This window comes from Liolophura sinensis, chromosome 8, assembly GCF_032854445.1.
Source record: "Liolophura sinensis isolate JHLJ2023 chromosome 8, CUHK_Ljap_v2, whole genome shotgun sequence".
NCBI lineage: Eukaryota > Metazoa > Mollusca > Polyplacophora > Chitonida > Chitonidae > Liolophura > Liolophura sinensis.
This window is the reverse complement of record NC_088302.1, coordinates 18,931,088-18,952,366: the sequence shown is the minus strand read 5'-3', so window position 1 is coordinate 18,952,366 and position 21,279 is coordinate 18,931,088. Positions and strand designations below refer to the sequence as shown.

At 35.2% G+C, this 21,279-nt stretch overlaps 1 protein-coding gene across 5 annotated transcripts in view; it reads left to right on the top strand.

Annotated features, from left to right (window-relative positions):
* Nucleotides 1–16,319, top strand: part of LOC135472679 (zwei Ig domain protein zig-8-like) — a 41,293-nt gene extending 24,974 nt beyond the window's left edge. For 4 of the 5 annotated variants that reach the window (XM_064752295.1, XM_064752298.1, XM_064752296.1 and 1 more), the window contains exons 3-8: nt 5,978–6,099; nt 10,051–10,261; nt 11,206–11,235; nt 12,004–12,300; nt 13,980–14,003; nt 15,134–16,319. In XM_064752295.1, the coding sequence (XP_064608365.1) occupies nt 5,978–6,099; nt 10,051–10,261; nt 11,206–11,235; nt 12,004–12,300; nt 13,980–14,003; nt 15,134–15,360 (911 nt within the window). In that variant the 3' untranslated portion in view covers nt 15,361–16,319. The remainder of the gene's footprint in view (nt 1–5,977; nt 6,100–10,050; nt 10,262–11,205; nt 11,236–12,003; nt 12,301–13,979; nt 14,004–15,133) is intronic. The other variant, XM_064752299.1, reaches the window with a different exon arrangement.
* The last annotated feature ends 4,960 nt before the right edge of the window (nt 16,320–21,279 follow it).

The following is a 21,279-nucleotide window of genomic DNA, read 5'->3' as shown; positions in this document are numbered from 1 at the left end:
AAAGAATGCTTGATGTGTGCTGTAAAAGTGCACTGTGCTGTACCATCTGCAGTCTGCCGGCGTAACCAATGCTGCATTCAGCTCAAGCTTCCGAGTACTTGAATTGTCAACACGTGAGAAAGATATCACTTTATTAACATGTGAGAATCATGATACTGAGAAAAATTCCAGCAACAAATACTGTATTTGACCTACAACTTTTGTCCACAACTATAAGATGCTCATCTTGAGACTTATAGCAATCTTAAAGAAAGATGTTTTGAGGTTGGTTAGGAAGGTAGCATCATGTCCCACAGGAAGAATGTAAGTCTCAGGCCTAAAAAGTAAAATCTGATGGGGTGAATTTTTTAGGACAAATATACTAGATGTCCTTATTAAGCATTTTTGCAAGGCACAAAAAAATTGCTTGAATTTTTCTTTAAAGGAATATCGTATGTATCATTCAATTCCCTCTGTTCTTCTGACGTTTTTTTTTTTCTCATGGCAGAATTATAAAGCTTTGAAAAACTAGGCAACTCTCCACATGTACACAGTCCCATCAGAAACCTGAAAAAACAGCTCTTTCTACCTCCCCCACAATCCACTAAACACCCTGCTGTAACAGCCCAAAACCCCACCACAAACACATACGGACAAAGTGTGGCCACCCAAGAACTCGTATGGTTTTACTTTTGCAGACTGATTGATACATTTCATATGACTGCTAAGCTGCCATATTCTTTTTTTTTTTTTTTTTTTTGCCTCAAGAAAATCTCAATGAAACCATTTTATGAACATTTGTAAAATGTGGCAGAGTAGAAGTACTACATACTGTTGATGAAAGACTGTCAGCTACTGCTTAAATGCACAGTGTAAAATATTCAACTCTAACAAATTCTGACACTTACTTGTGTAAGCAGCACTCAAGAATATTTCGCTTACATGAATACAACTGCAGCCAGCACTACGGTGAGAGGAAATCGGGCAGAGACTGAGGGAAACCCAGTCTGGCAGACATTCCCACGTACAGACAGAGACGAAGCATTAGTTACCAGTACAAGTGCATTGAGTTACATCCATATTATTGTCAACACAACTGGAAGCTAAACTGATGAAAACTGTAAGACTAAAGCATGTGCTTCTTTTCTATTATGTTTTCATTTTCTTTCAACGCCTTACAACTGGTCACTGTACCTTTGTATTTGTAACAAAGACCATCAAATATCTGGTTAAATTTTGGTTAAATATATGGTTTGTGTTAGACTTTTGGAGTTTTTATTTTCAACCCATGTGATTTTGCAGGTGTCATAACTTGTTCTGCAAATGAGTTATTACTATAATTACCTAATTGCATTCTCAGAGCTATCTATCAAAGTTTAATTTAAATCCTTAAAGAGCCATATTTGATGTGACACTAAGAAAAAAAAAATCATTTGCTGGAAGTGGAAGTAACAAAAGAATAACATGAAAGACCAGGTACTGACTAAAGTTTACATAAGTTCATGCTTTTCTTTTCACTGGTGATTGCCTACACATGTATTTATTTATTTATTTATTTGATTGGTGTTTTACGCTGTTCTCAAGAAAATTTCACTTATACGACGGCGGCCAGCATTATGGTGTGTGAAAACCGGGCAGAGCCCGGGGAATCCCACAACCATCCGCAGGTTGCTGGGGGACCTTCCCACGTACGACCGGAGCCTACACATGTAACAATACCTTCCGCATGTGTGATAATCAAAAAAACAGCTTTTCTTACTTGATGAATTTAAATAAATATGTATAAAATACAGTTTATATCAGTGGTGATCAACAAAACACTTAAACTGTTTTAATGCAAAGATTCAAACAACAAAGATTTTAGTTCTAAATCCACTGAATACAAATGCTTTGAATCTCTAAAGATTAACATATCCTGAGTAACCAGTTGTTGGACGATAAGTCATCCGAATGAATACCCTACAAATTTGGAGTACGAAGGCTTAAATGGGGATATGGTTGTACAATTCAGTCGGGGTAGAGTATAACAAGCATCTAGGTAACTTATCTATTCAAACAGATAAAAGTATACACTTGTGTACACACCCAATCATGATGTTGCTATTCAACCAGCTCCATCTCAAGGGTGTTCCAACTAAAGCCCAGTTTACATTTCATGATACTCACACAGGACTCTTTTACCAGATTCTCTAAGTGTTCAATTAAGTTGACATTGTCGGCTATTCAATGCTGACCCAGCTGGTAACTCGTGTGTGAGGTCGTGACCTTAGCACAGTTGGCAGACTTGAGAGTTCAGATTGGGCCACCAGCATGGCATTGTATTCTTGGACGCACTCATGAAATTTGCACATTCAACAGAAATGGACAAGATTTAAAACTTATTTCACCCGACCACAATGCTGTGGTATTGCTGACAAAATCAAAAAAAAAAAAAAAAAAAATTGTAAAACTGTTGAAAATTTAAAAGTTAGTGCGACCCTTTCATGGCTGTGAATAATGCTTACATGGCCAGTTTTGTTCAGCCATCTGCAGGGCTATACACAGCACAACCCAGCTCCCAAGTCGCATGTTAATTTACTGTGTCAATAGAGTATAATGCACAAAAACCTGCCGTTTCTGGCACGTGCTGTGCAACTGCTGACGGGCGCTGTTATCACACTGTAGCCTATCTGTCTGCCTGCAGCCCTTGAACTCTGGCTATGGGACGTCTAAGTGCACAAGAATATATTACAGCTGACTGCTTTGTACTCTGGCTGACAATAGGGAATATTGATGACTGGGGGTTCTGTGCAGCAAATGTCAATGGTATCAGGAAAGGTAGAGTGCTGCCCCCTGATGAGTGACTCACCTGCCGTTGGAGGGGACAAAAGACCTCTGAGTCACTCTAATGCAGAACAAATGTCATGCCTGCATCAAAAAGAATAATTAGTCAAAAAAAACTACAACCTTTGCGCTCCTTCTATGATTTAATGACATTAAACCTCCTAGGCAACAACATGCAATTTTTGCACAAATGATGATGAAAAACTTTTAAAATCGTTCACAGAGAATGTAATATCTTAATACATCAGCATAGGCAGCCATGTGGTGTTCCTGTAACCAGTGTCTACTGGTAAAATGCCGGAAACATCAATTTTACCAAAACGATGTTTTTACACAGACTACAAGTCAGACTTAATGGTGCGACTCTCGAAAATTGAGCCACACTGGCTCCTCTAAAGCATGCAAATTGAAGTAGTTTTGAATCTGAATTGGTATGCATGACTTGTGTTGCTTGGGATGATGAAAAAATAGGACCTGATCCACAAAAGGAATGACATTTTTGCATGAAAGAGATCAAGGCCGAGCATTTCGCCAGGCCTCCATCTAAAAACACACGTCTTTTAGCAGTCTGAATTATCGCCTCATCACTTTTCGTCAAACGAGATTTGCATTCGGCAGCATGCATACATCAACCGCATTGATACCCTGTGTCAAGATCTGGCATCAACAGATATGACCTTCTGATTTGAAATTTATCAATTAATAAATACTCACTGGCTGTAATTGGCTGTTTAAAAACAAAAGTCCATTCGCAAATTTTAAATTTATTTCCCCAAAAACCTGTGATTTACTGGGGGAGAAAATTGCATTTATTTCTAAGCATGTTATTTGATTGGAGGTCAAGATAAACATCAGCTATTTGTCAACATGTGAACATGTACCTCTGGGTAATCCTAGTTAGAGTAACTTCCACAATTGATTGCTATTGGCTATTCATCTTCTGGATGGATATTGGGCCTGTCATCACCTACCAGCATGCTTTGCACTGCACACCAGATTCTCATTGGCTGTCAAACAAAACCTTATAAACCCAGTATACACTGTGACACCAGGAAGGAATCACAAACTTACTTTTCTCTCAAAACCGAGAGTGACGCAATCTAGAAATCTATGTACGTATAATACACTCCCCTTCGACCCCCTTGAAAGCGAGAAAGATTCCTTCTTCCTGATGTAAAAGTTGATTCACAGAGTAAGTTCCTCATCAAGAGAATTAATTTCTCCATTAAAGTCTGACTTTCTATCTTTAATATCACAACACATCAAAATGTGAAAATTTCCAAGATAAAAACACAAACAATCATGATCAAAACATCATGGCAGACAAGCCTTCTGCCAAAATATTAGTTCCAAAGTCCTATTAAGAAAATTTGCTACATGAAGTAAAACATTGTCAGTGGAATTATTTAGCATTATGAATGGATCCATTTAATTTGGATAATCCATTTTTTTACATGGTATGAAGGCTGTTAGGTGTTACGGGATAAAGTTTCATTGACATAACTCCACTTCTCATTGGTAAAGTGTTGAAAATATTGCCTCTCATCCCACTCTCTATCCTCACAAACTATCACTAACAGTTTAGCAGGATCTCAAAAATCCGTTTTCATCAATTTTCTTTCTAATGTTGCTGTTCAAATGAGTGTAGTTCTTGCCACCAAATTATCCGGCTCTGAACTCTGCAGCCTTTGTTAAGTTGGAGCAAATTGAAAACTTGCTTGTAGATTATTTTCAGTGCGTCGCCATACAACATTTTTCACACTGTATAAACACACGATGTGCACAATGACAGCCTCTCCAGTATTTGTTTAACAAATGAACCACAATTTTTCAATGCAATCATGCTCGATCTGGAGAGATAATGATTAAGCTAGAAGAAATGTAACAACGGCTGCCCGTAAACAAAATGCCCGAGAAGCGATGGAGTATGTGGCATAATAACCGTATTTATATACACATGTAGATAAGGGAGATCACTGAGGTCTGCTGGTAGATTGCTTCATGCATATTAATGAAGGCCATTTTTGATGAGATTCTGAGTTAGTCAAAACGAAGCCTGGAATAATTACGTTAAACAGTTCCAAATCCCACCATCTAACCGTCATCAATTACCAAAATTACTAGAGGAAATTACTCAAGTTTAGCAAATAATATCACAAATTCTTCCATCGATCTAGGAATCCAATCACCAGCTACAAGCTTAGCAAGAAAGAGTTTTCTTTTGTTCTGGATATCCCGTCACTGAAATTGAGTGATTTCCTTCCATAACACATGGTAAACATAACTTAGAAATGGAGAAAGATGTAATCAAAATAGGATTCATCTGAACTGACATACGGAGATGTATGCAGATAATAAGTACAGTAGACATAAGACTTCAAGACATGAACACTCCACTATACATGTATGCTCTGTTAGGCATATTGCCCTTCTTTAACACTTTTTCATGTAAACGTGGGCATAAATTGGTACAAAGAGGGAAAACTCAAAATCACCAGTAATTATTCTATCACTTCTCTACTGTTCTTACAAGGAATACACACATTTAGGCAATGGTTACATTTTTTTTCTCTGAAAAATTAAAAATGCAAAATAAACTGCATCTTGTATTACAAGGGGCAGCTTGGGTTTTAATAATCTACTTTGAAATACTACACGTACATATATAACATTGTAACCTGAGATTACTTGAATTGAACAGAAATCTTCCTTAAAAGAGGCTAATTCTGTAAACTTGACTATACTATATGGTCTTCAAATCTGCGACTCATTTTGTTTTTAAATGCAGCAAATTAAACAAATTATACATCTTCATATTAATATTTATTTATTTATTTGATTTGGGTTTTACGCCATACTCAAGAATATTTCACTTATACTACGGTGGCCAGCATTATGGTCGAAGGAAACCGGGCAGAGCCTGGGGAAACCCACGACTATCCGCAGGTTGCTGGAGGACCTTCCCACGTACGACCGTAGAGGAAGCCAGCATCAGCTGGACTTGAACCCACAGCAACCGCATTAGTGAGAGGCTTCTGGGTCATTACGTTGCGCTAGCACACTAACCAACTGAGCCACGGAGGTCCCTCTTCTTCATTATTAATAATGTCCAAGCATATAACAAAAAAACTGATGTAAATAGTTTGAAGTATTTATGTTCTGTGTTTGATTCCAGGTGAGGAGGACATGAACCAGCCATTACTGCCACAGATAACTGATACAGAAACCGAAGTGACAGTCAACAAAGGAAAAACAGCCAAACTTAAATGTACTGTGATTAACCAAGGGACAAAAACGGTAAGGCATATTAAGCAACAAAATGATTTTGCTACAGGGTACAGAAATGTTTTTTTAGTTTACTTGTCAGAAGTACAAGGTGATACAAATATATAAATATCAACCTCTGTGCTGGTACATAGATGCCAGGAAGACATCTCAAAGAAATATATCAGTCAAAAAACACAGTCTCCAAAATACAGGCATTTTCAGAAATTCAAGCCTTAACAGGATACATGCAGCTTTTAAACTTTCCATCTCAAAAATGCAAAGACTAATTCATATTTCCTTGTGCGCATTTTTCTGAACTTCATATAAAAATGAATATGCTAGATATGAGGCAGTACTTTCATGGTCTAGACACTCTGATTTTCATGGATATTGGTAAATATGTGCAAGATTGTGTGTATAAATCTGAACAATGAATGCAGTGTGTCCCATTTACAATTCTTCTTGTACTCATTTGTGTCCCTTAATTCCTCTCTACTGTTACTGTCTAAGATACCAAGACCATAACTCTTTTCCCACCAATACCATCTTAACGCTTTTAAACTGCATGCCCTTTAGAAAGTATCTGTTAACTTGGTTAATCCTATACTCCTGACGACATGTATTTCACTTACATAACACTACATAACACTGGCCATGCAAGTATAAACATGATCAATGATGGATGGCATTTGGCGGAGCGTAAGACTGTAAGATAGGTTTCAGCTGCACATGGGTATGTACTGTGTAAAGACGGAATTTGCATTAAAGCCTAAACACTTCCTTATACTCACCATCAGGCACTAATCATTTAGTTTTGTGTTTCTTGTAACCAGCGCTTTCACAAACCTATTTTACAACACATCATTGTCTTGAGTCGACACCATTCATAATTCTACTGCAATTCTTCACCTTTTGCAAGATATTTATTCAAACATATTCTGAAGGCATCATTCTCTGTAGACTGATAAAATAAAAAGTACTTATAATTTTTGTGAAGCCTTAAAATTGGCTAATTCAACTTTGTATTTTTGTCTCCAAAATAAGATTAAAAATGTGCCTGTATTACACTAAAAGTTGCTCTTTCATATATTAAAAGGTTGAGGAATTTGGGTACATTATTGGATACAGCACAAAGAGCCAACAGTGAAAAATAAAAAGAAATAACAAAAAACACAGAATCCACTAAACATGGCCTTACTACTAACATCAGCTGTTAACTGTCCAACTTGAAGATATACCAACAGCCTCTATGAAAGTTCTGGGTGAGGCTCAAACACTTCCGTCACTTAGGCTTTTTCCTACCCCTTGACGCCAAAGTCTTACTCAACAATCATGCCATACCTCTTTTTTTTTCTTCACCAAAACACAAGTTGTCAGAAGTAAAACATTTTAGTTTTAATGGGTAGACTAAATTCCACATTCTTTCATTCAAGTTCTGAGCTGCCACATATTAAGGCAAAAGTATGTTGCACAGCTGAGCCAGATAGGTAGTTCACTTTGCAGTCACCCATACAACACTCGTGCCATGGTAAAACATATCAGCATAGCTATTTATGACTGACTCATGGTAAAACGTAGGAGTTCAGTCACTTTAATACACTGAAGCCATACGAGAAAATATGACCACTAATTCGCTTAACTTGAGTCCAGCATCGGCACAGATAAAACCTGGGGGTTTTAGTCACTTAAGCATAATTCACTTTTGAAATAAGCATTGTCAGTAGTAAAACATGGGAGTTCAGTCACGTACACTGGAGCGCCTTGGAGTTGTAAGTCATTTACTTGTAGCCATGAGAAAACATACACCTCTAGCCACTTCAGTTTTAGCCATGCATAATAAAACATCAAAGTCAAGTAACTTTATACACATGTGATGACAAAACATAGGATCTGAAGCTGAGTGCCTCGGAACTATAGGTCTACTGCTAAGCTATCAATACAAAAATGATTAAGCATGGCTTGCCTTTCCGTCGCTAGGACACACAAGTTGCAGGTTCAATCCCAGCCTTGGACATTTACAGGCTCCCCTGCTCTCACTTCTTGTTGGTCCTTGGTGACAAGGAAGCCTTCAGTGAAGACTGCTTGTCTTCCACCCATATGGTGGGCATATCTGCATATACATCACGTGGGAAAATTTGTCCGTAACTTGCCGAAAGTCTGCAGTTTTGCCCCAAGCACTGCCACCTGCAAAACCAACACTCGTCACATAAGTGAAAAATTGATGTGCAAACCTTAAATCACAACAAATAAGTAAATACATACACAGTGGCTGGAGAAAAGCCATTTATTCACTATAGCTTACATGTACAATTATGACCTAGTTATTCAAGGAACAGGATCCTTGTTTTCATTAAATCAAAAATGTATGTGAAGAGGAAAGATACAGTTAGGTGCATCAGTAAATAAAATCAGAAATGTAAATAAATACATAAACAGTGATTGGAGGCAGGCCACTTATACACTATAGCTTACATGTACAATTATGACCTAGTTATTCAAGGAACAGGATCCTTGTTTTCATTAAATCAAAAATGTATGTGAAGAGGAAAGATACAGTTAGGTGCATCAGTAAATAAAATGAGAAATGTAAATAAATACATAAACAGTGATTGGAGAAAGGCCACTTATACACTATAGCTTACATGTACAATTATGACCTAGTTATTCAAGGAACAGGATCCTTGTTTTCATTAAATCAAAAATGTATGTGAAGGGGAAAGATACAGTTAGGTGCATCAGTAAATAAAATCAGAAATGTAAATAAATACATAAACAGTGATTGGAGGCAGGCCACTTATACACTATAGCTTACATGTACAATTATGACCTAGTTATTCAAGGAACAGGATCCTTGTTTTCATTAAATCAAAAATGTATGTGAAGAGGAAAGATACAGTTAGGTGCATCAGTAAATAAAATCAGAAATGTAAATAAATACATAAACAGTGATTGGAGAATGGCCACTTATGCACTATAGCTTACATGTACAATTATGACCTAGTTATTCAAGGAACAGGATCCTTGTTTTCATTAAATCAAAAATGTATGTGAAGGGGAAAGATACAGTTAGGTGCATCAGTAAATAAAATGAGAAATGTAACAAATCAGTGCGACTATGGTCTGTATAAAAAGTCTGAATACAACTGGCTGCAAAATGAGACAATAAATATGGGGGGTCGATATGAAGTTCAACCAATTTTTCATCAACATACATGTATACAACCCAGTGATCACTCTTTGTTTCTAATCAGTCAGGTGTTAGCTCAGCTAGACTACATACCCGTAATTTATTTCATCAGCTTCTGGCACAGATTACAAACTCTGACAAGTGCTAGAGTTATAAGGTAAACAGTAGCTCAGGTGGTGGTAGTTAGCATGGCATGCCCCAGACACCTGTTGATGCTATGTTTGTCTTACATTCCCCGGCTTCCTTAGATGTAGGGCAGAACAGGAACTCGGCTCAGAAAACACAGGTATAAAAAAGTGAACTAGTCTCGTGCCATACAGGAAATAAAAGCAGCTGTCTTCTTACTTCTACTCTTTCTGAATTACAATTTTGCTTTGCTTCTTTTTAATTCCATGTAAAATTTACAGGTATATGCGTAGATTCAAATGTAAGGAAACTTTAGGTCTTTTCTACAACTAAAGCTTCATTACTCCCTCAGCCAATGAACGATTCTTCACGAAGAGTTGATTATTGTGATTATCCCCAAAGATCAGATTATACAACTGCGACAAAAACATTATTGCATCCCTTTACCATTATTATTTTTACCTGATTTTGACAGCTCTATATTGGCGTTAAAATTGTGTTTTGAGGTTTCTTTTTTTCAGAAAGTACATTAAGATGATATCCTTCTGCTTCCTCACCAAAAGTAAAATATTATAACCTTTGTTTGCTGCTAAAATGCACTTTTTCAGGCAAATCTGAAGCATGAGTTTTCCTTTGGTTTTATCCCTCTCTTGCCTTATACATTACAGGTAATATGGAAGAGAGTTGATGAGCCAAATCCTCTGACTATTGGAACATTTCCATATGTCGCTGATACTCGCATTTCTACGACACACAACAAATACAAGAACATCTGGACGCTGCACATTAATCGGGTGCAGCTTAGCGATGCCGGACGTTACGAGTGCCAGGTGTCCACTAAAGACCATGTCTTCAAACACTTCAGACTCCTAGTAACAGGTAAGATATCACAATGTCAAGCACCCCTTAAGTGTCACCTTGATGAAGATCTTCCATTAGTATAGTGAGGAAATCAGTGGTAAAAGAATGGAAGTCCAATAATTCCAACAAGATGTAGGCCTATATTTCAAAATTAAATGGTTAATTCTGCTTTTGACTGTAGTGACAGTATTCAGTAAGTATCTATGGCATCATATGAAGCCTGACCATGCACCCAATGAAAATCTGTTTTAATTAAAAATGTACATTTTTTTTCTGTGAATTAAATATTGAAAAGAATGAATCATGCAAATAAACAATACAGGCTGTTCAACAGATCAAATATTAGATAACAATCAGAGTACGACAAATTACACAGACGCATTTATTTTGAGGACTGCGATAAAAAGCAGCCTCCACAGATCTGTGGCATTTCACTTTTAACATGTTTAATCTCCTGTGTTTAAACTACAGTAATTGCCTCACCTGGTTGCCTAGCAACTATTAAGCTCTCCTCTCCCTTAATTCCCCACAGACTTTAGTTATCAGATTTCAATTAATGCCTGTACGTGTCATTAAGAATACAAACACAATTTGTTGACACTAGTATTTTGCCAGTTTGTTTTTTTTTTTAGCTAAAATTTGCCCTGCGTACATGGAGGTTGAATATAGATTTAATGCCATTAACTGAACTGATGCCCTATTTTCATATGTAAATGTACACATGATGATTACATATCAGTGATATATTACAAATGTCAAGCATTGTTTACTTTGCAAATTGTAGTACAGCATCTGTTGCATGATTGATACAATAATTTGTCGACACAAAACGTGTTTCCTCTTCATAAAAGAATTCCTGCTGATTGGATAAGGCTTAGGCAATCTGGCACATACCTGCACGTACAATGTCAACAAAAACTGCAAAGCTGTCACATTATTTTGGGGTTTTTTTTGTTCAACAGATGAAGAAATTGAAGAGGAAGAAGTGCCGCGTAAGTGACTTACTTACTACATATGTATTTATTAACAATGGCTCAATTATTATTTTATTTATTTATTTGATTGGTGTTTTACGCCCTACTCAAGAATATTTCACTAATACGATGGCGGCCAGCATTATATTGGGAGGAAACTGGGCAGCGCCCGGGGGAAACCCATGACCATCTGTAGGTTGAAGACCTTCCCACGTACGGCCGGTGAGGAAGCCAGCATGAGATGGACTTGAACTCACAGCAACCGCATTGGTGAGAGGCTTCTAAGTCATTACGCTGCACTAGCGTGCTAACCAACTGAGCCATGGAGGCCCCCACAAGGGCAAAAATATCATCCCTAAAACATCCTACCTTGCATGTGTGCAAATAATATTGGCCTGAATGAAACAAAATCACATTGGTAAACCTTCATACTTATACATTAATAAAATGTTGCATTATCTTCATTTGTATATAATGTGTGTATATATATATACACAAAAATGAAGAAAAAAATAATTACTTTCCAAATTTTAGAAAACTGAATTAACCAATGCATTTTCTTAGAAAGTACTATTTGTTACCACTTCTAGGAATTGGAGGTAGTTGTCTACTTTTCCTCAGTTCAAAGTTTAAAATTATCATATCCCATCTACTTTTGAAAGGATACATATGTAATGTAATAAATTTAAGTGTGAACATTTCATTTCCAGGCATTTATTACCATATAGAAACTGTAAAAAAAAAAGATGAGAATTTAAAATGACCTTTTTTTCTTGTTTGTTTAAGGTGTGGTGTTGACTGGAAAGAAGTATGTGGAGATTGGTCAGCCCATAGAACTGATCTGTAATGCCACTGGGGAGGAGGAGCCACCCCAAGACTTGGACTGGTTTCACAACGGTGACAAAATAAACTCTGTCTCAGGCAGCGGAGTGGAAATCACCAAGTACAAAAGCCTTGAGCTAAAGTCTATCATCAGCAAATTACTGATAGAAAAAGCCAAGATGACAGACAAGGGTGACTACATTTGCCGCGTAGGCCATAAAGACGATGATGCTGCCAGTATTTTGCTCTTTGTTTTAAATGGTAAGTATGGAAATTAGGTCAATGTGTTTGATTATTTTCTTTTAATATGTTTGCATCAACTATTACCCTATAAAGGGATAATGACTTAATTCTTATCATAAGTTTACACTGTTTCGAAAAAAATTGTGCAATTCTACCTTTTTCAAGTTAAAAAGCTGATTGTAATACCTGTAGAACAGGATGCTTATTAGCGTAAACGAACATTAAGTTCTAACAATGTAGTAGGTGGCATTTATATTGTTCAGTTGTGGAGCCTTCATAGAGTATTTACACACATTTCAAAATTTAAACCTGATTTTATTGCTTACATCCAATTTACTCCACCTACAAGGCTTACCCTACAACAACTCACCCCTCCGCCATCCCACCCCAAAAACAGAAGCTATGAAAGCTCCACAATTACCTCTGCTTTACGGTATAATTTGTCCCTCTATAAAGTTTTTCAGGAGAAAATTCTCAGGCTGCAAAGAAAAATCCTCAATACATATGCACCATCAGACCATTTAAGTAATTCAGATGTTTAAGATGATTACTGGCTGTACCTCTCACATTAATACCTTAATGTAAACCATGCTTTTCTGATTTCCTGTCGAGACTCATCTGCTTTCTTTCACACCAATCACACAACATCCATATTTTTCAAAACTACTGTATGTGACGTCAAATATTGTTTGTGACTAATTTAACCATTTTGAGAAAAGTGTTTTGAAGTTTGTTTAGAAGTTATTTTTTGAGGCATTCTTTTCAGTGCAAATACAATAAAGGTACACGTAGTGATTGAGTACCAGAATAATAAAACAGTCGGTTTTTGGCAGCCTGGTTCTCTACAGTTTTATCTCAAAGATATTTTTACTGAAATTTTCAACACTGTGTGATGTATCAGAGTTTAGGTTCATCATTACACTTCCAGAGAAGTACAGACTTACCACTTCCAGATCTTTTGCAGCCTGGGAGTTACCTCCCCTGAGTCCTCAGAAATCTGGTTTTTCCCCCCTTCTTTGGTCCGCTGCTTTCTTCCATAGGGAGTTTTGGTTTCTCTTGTAACTCGGCTTACAGTGGATTCAGTCTACCATTTTGTCATCCTGCAATGTATAGGGTCAAAATTTATGTCTGAATTATTATTACAATATTGACAAAAGAGAGCCTTATTAGTTCCCTGATAGCCATATACTGTTATTTTTATTAGTATTTTAAACTTCTGTTTGACTTTCAATTGAGCACTGACTGCCAGTGTAGAAGACAACAGTTTTGACCTTGTTAGCCTTGATGTCAGCACATTGTTTAAAGGTGGCTTTAGGGACCATCTGTATTTCACAATCTCACTCTCAGGCATAAAATCCGGAACTTTTTTATTGTAAAATAGGGATGGTCCCAAACAATTTGTTTTATATGCAATTGGTACAGCATTATGTCCAGACCAAAATATTCAAGAGGTACATATTGGATATTATCCCATTCTTCATGAATATGTAAATAAAAATAAAGTCATTTTTACTACATAAGGCTTCATCTAATATATCGTTTTGTACATACAAGTACAATTATTTCGTGTTTAACGGACATAATGCTATACAGATATACATATAATATATATCTGTACATATATACCCATATCTACGGAAAGGACCTTATTTACATGTCTTATTAATTCTGTTTTCTTTTGCTTTTCGCATGTCAAGCTGCCACAAATAACGTCAAGCGTGGTAAGCAAGTTTTCCTTGAATTTCTCTCCTTTTAGCTTTCTGTATGACTGGAAAAGCTTGTTCAAGTTGATGCAATAGGTTTCAAAAGTACTCTCTGAAAAATCATTCAAAATTCATCGATATCAAAAAGCAACAGCTTTGGCCTTCCATGTATCTGTAGCTTAAACATGCCAAAGTGACCAATTTCACCAAAAAATAAACAGTCAATCCATTTTTATCATCTTTACATATACACTTTTGGAAATGACTTCTCTATTTCTAATCTCCAGTCTTTGATTTTTCCACGGAGCATCAGTCTGAACAGAGCTTTAGCTTGTGTTGCTTCCTGTTAGGAAGGTGTGAGAGCAGATGCAGATAGCTGTAGGCCTATAGTACCGAGGTACTCAACGTAAATCCTTTACTGGCAGTTGTTACATTTTTGACCAGTATTGTTAATTTCAAAGCAAACTCTGACAACAGCCTCAGGGAATGGATGGGTCATGCATTTGGTGTACATGGAGTCTTCTAACTAAGTCTGAACAAGAATATTTTTTTTTTTTATCAGAAAATATCTGTTTATGGAACTAAGGTAAAGGGAATATAGTTTTTCGTGAAGCTATATAATCTTCTTGCTTCTTTAGCTGTGTTAAATATCAGATTTATACATGCCAACAACTATAACAAGCTCTACTCTATTTACACATGTACATTGTTTTGAATCTGTATGCATATTATATCAACTGGATAAGGATAATGTTTCAGTATTTCTGACGACATTTTCGAGTAAACATGAAAATCTACACCAGTTTGTCAGCGTGCCAAATCCACTACGATCAAAGTTCAAGCATCGATTATTATTTGACCAAAAAATGTTCACAATTACATGTACTTAACTATGAAGAAATAAATATATTTTATTGTTTTCCAAATCAGCTTTCTTGGCTAGTCTGAATGACGGTTGATTGCCCACCTATAAATTGAACCAAATCAAATTATTCTGTTATTTTGGCACTGATAAAGGGAAAGCATGTATTAGTATGCGTACCTTTGGGCATACCGTTATATAAATATATAGCATATAATGAAGTATTGAATATTGAGCTGTTAACTAAAAATATCGGTATCTTACATTGTTGCTTCATTTTCCAAAGGAACAGAAAAGGACGTGGACAAGAAGTCTAGTGCTGAGAAAAAGACTGGCAAGGAAGTAAAGGAAGGAACAATTACCTACGTAACAGGAAAAGGAAGTGGCTTCTCTACCTCCACTGTTTCCATGGCAACACATCCAGTACACCTCATCACTTGGACTTTTGTATTAATATACCTTTTCCAGTACACTCTCCAAGGACGGGGACTTGTCATACATCATGCTCCATAGTGTAAACTGTAAGACTGAGATTCTAGTGCTATGACAGACCACAACCCAGTGGTGGAGAATCTGAACATTCTGAGTCTTTAGACCTTAGGCCAGTTACTGTATGCCTGAAATAGGGCTTGAAAGTGTGGCAGCCTCTGACTGTGATGCCACGTGGATTGCAGATTCACACAAAAATGTCTCGAAAACGAGAACTTGTTTAAGGACGGACAGAGAAACAGTCAAACTTGCCAAGGGAAAGTCGTATGACTTTCTAACGGGTATTACAGAAGACTTGTGTTGAAACGATGTTCAAAGTACGTTCCAGTTCTTAATGAAAAAAAGAGTATTGGTTAGAGAAGGACTCTGAAGCGAGTGCTACTTGTACCTTAAAAGTTACAGTGTATGTGAAGATGAATATAGGAGTAGACAGACCAATGTTCATGTAGGTCACAGGTACATGTACATTGTGTGTTTGTATACTAGCCTATCCGGATAGTACAACTGGTACTCAGGCAGCAAAATTTGTCCCATATGTACATGTATGTACCTTAATTTAGTAAGTCTCCTTAATAATTTTCGTTTCCCAATTTGTTTTTTTCTTATTTCTTCTGTTTATTTATGACAATGGCATTAATAAGACTGTATGTATTTCTTCGCCATCTTTTATGTTATAAATTAGAGTGTGAAACTATGAACTGCATAATGAACTTCAAAACTATAGACTGTGTATGAAATCAATCAATACCAATAAGAATCCCAAATTACACAGATACCGTTTCTCCTTAATTTGTTCTAATTTTCACCTTCATTGTACCCAAAAAAGGTAATACTTTCTAATTCCAGAAGCAAGGTATTGTTATTTCTGAGTTACAAGGAAACAAAGGAAAAAAAAAAATGTGATGTGTTTCATAATGTATATAATTATACCATTATGAGATAAAATAGCTGTGTAATCCCAGTAGAATGGCTGCCAGTGATTTCAGAAATATCAGACATGTACCAGAAAAACACATAGCCTAAACAACCTAAAATTTAGCCCACAAAAGTGCATTTTTAGGAGGCAAATAAATGTCACAAAATATTAGTTTTGGTAATGAAACTTACGATTTTCGAATAGAATATCATTTCATGTTCCAAGCAAACCTCTAAACACCGTTCTAAAATCAATAGAAATCTCAGAATCTGGAAAAATGGGCAAGCTAGTCATGGACGAAACTTTAGGTTATTTTGGGTGTATATATATATATATATATATATATATATATATATATATATATATGTATATATATATATATATATATATATATATATATATATATATATGTATATATATATATATATATATATATGTACCACTATATGCCTACATCTCCACTTGAACAGAGCTACACACCTCAACATTCAGGCTAAATACTTCAGCCACTAGACACAAATAATATTACATATTATCGTCATCATGTTAAACTGTCTTGTGCTGGTGTGGACTTTAAACTTCTATTATTTGTAAAAATTTTTAACACCAGAACCCTCCAATTTTAATTTGACAGAACCCTGAAATTTGGATTTTTAACCTTGTTTTTGCCATATTAGCTTTCACAGTTATATGTAAAGTTCAAAGTTTTTAACTTAAACCATGTTTGCTATTCTAACCACATCTTTGTCAAAATACATGTTCAAATAATAACTTTATCTTACATGATGTTAATTTCGTTTCTTTCTTTTTTGATTTAAAGTAATAACTTTACCTGTTTTTTTTTTATTTTTGTTTAAAAAGTGTTACAATTTTTGACTTTTGAAACATGTGTATCTTAACATCATATTAATTGTCTTTCTTCTTGTTCATCTGTTAATTTTCTACCTCTAAAATATTCAAATCAGGACTTCTTGATTTTGTTTTTCAATGTTTCTGCCCTTTGTTTAAATTGATATAATCATGCACAATCTTCATGAAAGAAGTTACAAACTGTTACAATGTATCAGTACAATTTCAAAATTGTTGCAATTTCACTTATTACATGGCAACAAATTCACTTTGCCTGTGTGACATGGGTAAAACAGTTTAGTGGTGTTGCTAATGTACTGCTATGCTGATGTATCAACATAAATTGCAATTATTTATACATATATTTCTTTTCAAAAAAACATACTCTTTTTGGAATTTTGCTTCAGAAACATGTTTTGGGTATGCACAAATCATAATTTTTCCACACCCAAACAATTATTAAGAATACCTAACAGCACAGTTTGGTCTTTCTCTGTATAATTTGAATTTGAGCTGAGTGAAATTCATACATTTTTTTTTTTAAATTTTGAGCAAAAGACAACACGTTGAAGGAGAGGATTATAGCATGTACATGGTTTTGCTAAAGCTATCATGTTGTATCAACTTTTCTGTATATAGAGGAAAAATGTTTTGTAAATATAATTCATAAGTTTTGTGCATAATAAGGTACCTCGAATCTGTGCAATGGAAGGATTATGTAATCATGCATTTAACAATGGCAGGCAGAAATTGTATGCATCTGCTTGCCATAAAATCTGACATGCACACTGAGCTACCAGAACAGACAACACTGTTACTCGTTGACTGTTTTTAGAATATTTAGAATATTACAATGCACTGAGTGACATAAATCACCCAGAGTTATCTCCCGCTTTGATACCGGGTTAAATTGGAGAAAATCATTAGTTGGGAGAGTACTGCCTTAAAACTCTAGGATAAACAGGACAGAATACAAAAAACATTAATGTCTTGATTCCTCCATTCATTAATTCAATATCAAATCACTGGAAAAAAAAATAATGTCATACAGTCTTTCGTCTGGCCCCAAAACAGGCATTAACGTCAGATCCCTCTTTGACATCAGGGTTAAACTGGGGAAAAGCATTAGGATAAACAGGACAAACTACAAAAAACGTTAACATCTTGATTCCTACGTTCACTGATTAAAAATCAAATAACTGGACCTTTTTCCCATTCCTATGCATTTTCTCAATCTGGAAAAGCTTAAGGCAAAAACACATAACTGATGTCACAGTTTTTTGTCTGACCCCAAAACAGGTATTTAACATCAGATTGGCATTTTTGACAGAATTACACATGGATAACATTCACAAGAATTTTATTCAGAGCTGAACATAAACGTGAAGAAAAAACTGCGATTCCACTGGCAAATTACTATGACAACAATATGTCCAATAAAGCCCACAATACAATGCAAACATTTTAATTAAAAAAAAAATCCAAAAAAAATATTTCTAAAACAGTTTTAATAGTCTTTCTGCTGATAGCACTTCCCTTCTCTTTGAAGTAATATCTATAACAGAAGAGTTACAGGTAATTTTGTGTTACAATCTGTCCTGCCCACTAATTTCTCCTTATAAGCTATTTTAATATATACACATTGTCGTATACATATTCAATCCTGGTAACTGTAAGCAGCTTTTTCACGTTTGCATCTTTCTAAAAATTGACAATGATAAAGTAAGGCTTTAAGGTTTATAGATTGCTCAGCAGGAGTGCTGAGGTGTTAAATTTGTTCTAATACAGTACATGAACTTTGATTTAACATTTGTATTTGATTTGTCATATTTAATTTTATGCAATTGTTTCAGTTTATTGTGGGGTAGAGTTGAGGGCAGGGATGCAGGGAAAGAGCACAGATGTGCTTACATGTTAAAAGACTTAAGATGGTGGAAGTTACCAATCAGGAGTGTGTATTACCAAGTCCTTAATTTTTACAGGCTTATCTGTTTGAAGTGCTACTGTTTTATCTTTCTTACCCTCAATCAGTGTTACTTGTTGACAGCAGCAAATTATGGACTTGTTGGTCATATATTTAAAAACCATAGAACTATTTATTTCTTTAAGGGCATTTCTGTAAAATATGTGAATTCTCATACCTATTAATGTATGTAAATTATGAACGAGTTCTATACATACATGTAAGTAAATAGCTACAAAAGGATGTACATGTCAGCTATGCTTTAATGTCAAATATAAATGATGATCGACGCTGGTTTTAAAATCATAGTATCCTGATTTTTATACATATATATATATTAAATATATAAAGGTAATACAGGGGAGTTCCAAAAGAACTACAATTAAAGGAAAAGACCTCTAATAATCAAAGTAGGCATCACTAAGTAGACCACTTAAAACTATGCATAAATATACTTTCATTCAGTTTTGTTCGATTATCGTGAAAAGAGTTAAAGGCGCTCAAATATTGGACTTCTCAGGTGGGCTTTATGGACCATACTATCAGAGGTAAGGAACTCTGACGTCACAGGAAGTTTATCCAACTCTAATCACCACACTGAATGTTGGAATAACTTGATTTCCCCATGAGTGAAAGATTATTGAAATATTCCCAAAAATTCCTTCCTTCTCGTGAACATCATGAAAAACAGTGTTGTGACATCGGAGTTCCTAGATACCGTCAGTATGGCTCAAAAAGCCCACCATAGTTTTCAAATATTTGAATGCCTTTCAACACTCTCAAAAACATTTGAAAAAATAAATGAAAGTATTTTTATGCATAGTTCTCAGTTGTCTTTATGATGAACCTTACTTCATATATTAGCTTTCTTTTACTTTAATTGCAGTAAAATGATTTTTTGTAGAAAATGTCCATATGACAAGCTGACGCTGTTTAATATGAATTAATTAATAATGTATCAAAAAATAAGCATGTAGTCTCTTTAAATCATATATTAGAAATACAAAAACCATTTATGTCTTTTTGTCTAGAAAAAAAAAACCTGTCCTAAGATAGCTGAGCATGAAATAATCTACTGTGCGTGAACGAAGTCTCTAGTCAATCCAACATCGATTACTGCTGTACAGATCTGTGTATAGATAAATTCATTATCATATTACATAGAATAAATGTTGATTCAAACGTAGAATAAAACCAGTCTAAACATGGCTGTTGTGTTGTTCATAATTTCTTATGCACTTCTTTTAGTTCTGATGAGGTGAATATGAATGTATCATACATACATGACGATTTGTGAAGAAAACAAAAAGAAGACAAAACTTGAGACAAAGACGTTCATTATTACCAGAATGGATTGTGGTGACTCGGTGCACCATCCAAACCTTCTTACACGATGATGATTTGTGAATGACAGTGTAAAGCAGCCTGATTTTTGTATCTCTCAAATAGAATCCCACTGAAACGATGTTTAATGTACTGAAGACTCACAAGTCTATTCACGATCCAAAACCACCCTGAAAGCAAGGAGGTCAGCTAACCATGACAGTAATCTCTTTTTGTTTTCGCCACTTTATTTTAAAGGTGGAGAAAATATAAAAATGTCACGAAGTTCAGATGAAAGAGTGCGAAAAGTTATCCCTATATGTGGTCTTCAATACTTTTTCCGATTTTTCGTTAAGGAGAAAAAGACACATGATAATAATTTTTATAAAGTGGGTATTTGGGATCACCTTTTGGTATTTATAGTCTTTGTTTTAAAATGTCATAAATGAGGAGGTAACAAAGGTTCAATAAATATTTTTGCCCTAGAATTTGTTCTTTCAGCTAACAAATTTATTAAACCTCAGTTTGGATCATATTTCTATTTTTCATATGTTCATAAATATTATCTTAATTTAGGTTAAATGCATCTGTTGCGATATAACCAAACAAATTTACATTCAAATAAATTTATTAGACAAGCATCACATCCTTATTTAGAACATTATTAATGATAAATACCAAAAGTTGGTCCCAAATACCAACACCATACAAAAATATTTTCAAATACCCTTTTCTCTTAAAAAAAAAAAAAGAGATCATATTTGCAAATAAGTTTTGATGCTCTTTCATCTGATTTTGGCATCATTTTTATGTTTTTTTTTCTCCTTTAAATGAAAATGCACTGCTTCTCCATCATGCAAAGTGCCCAAATACAGTAAGGATAAGTGAAGAA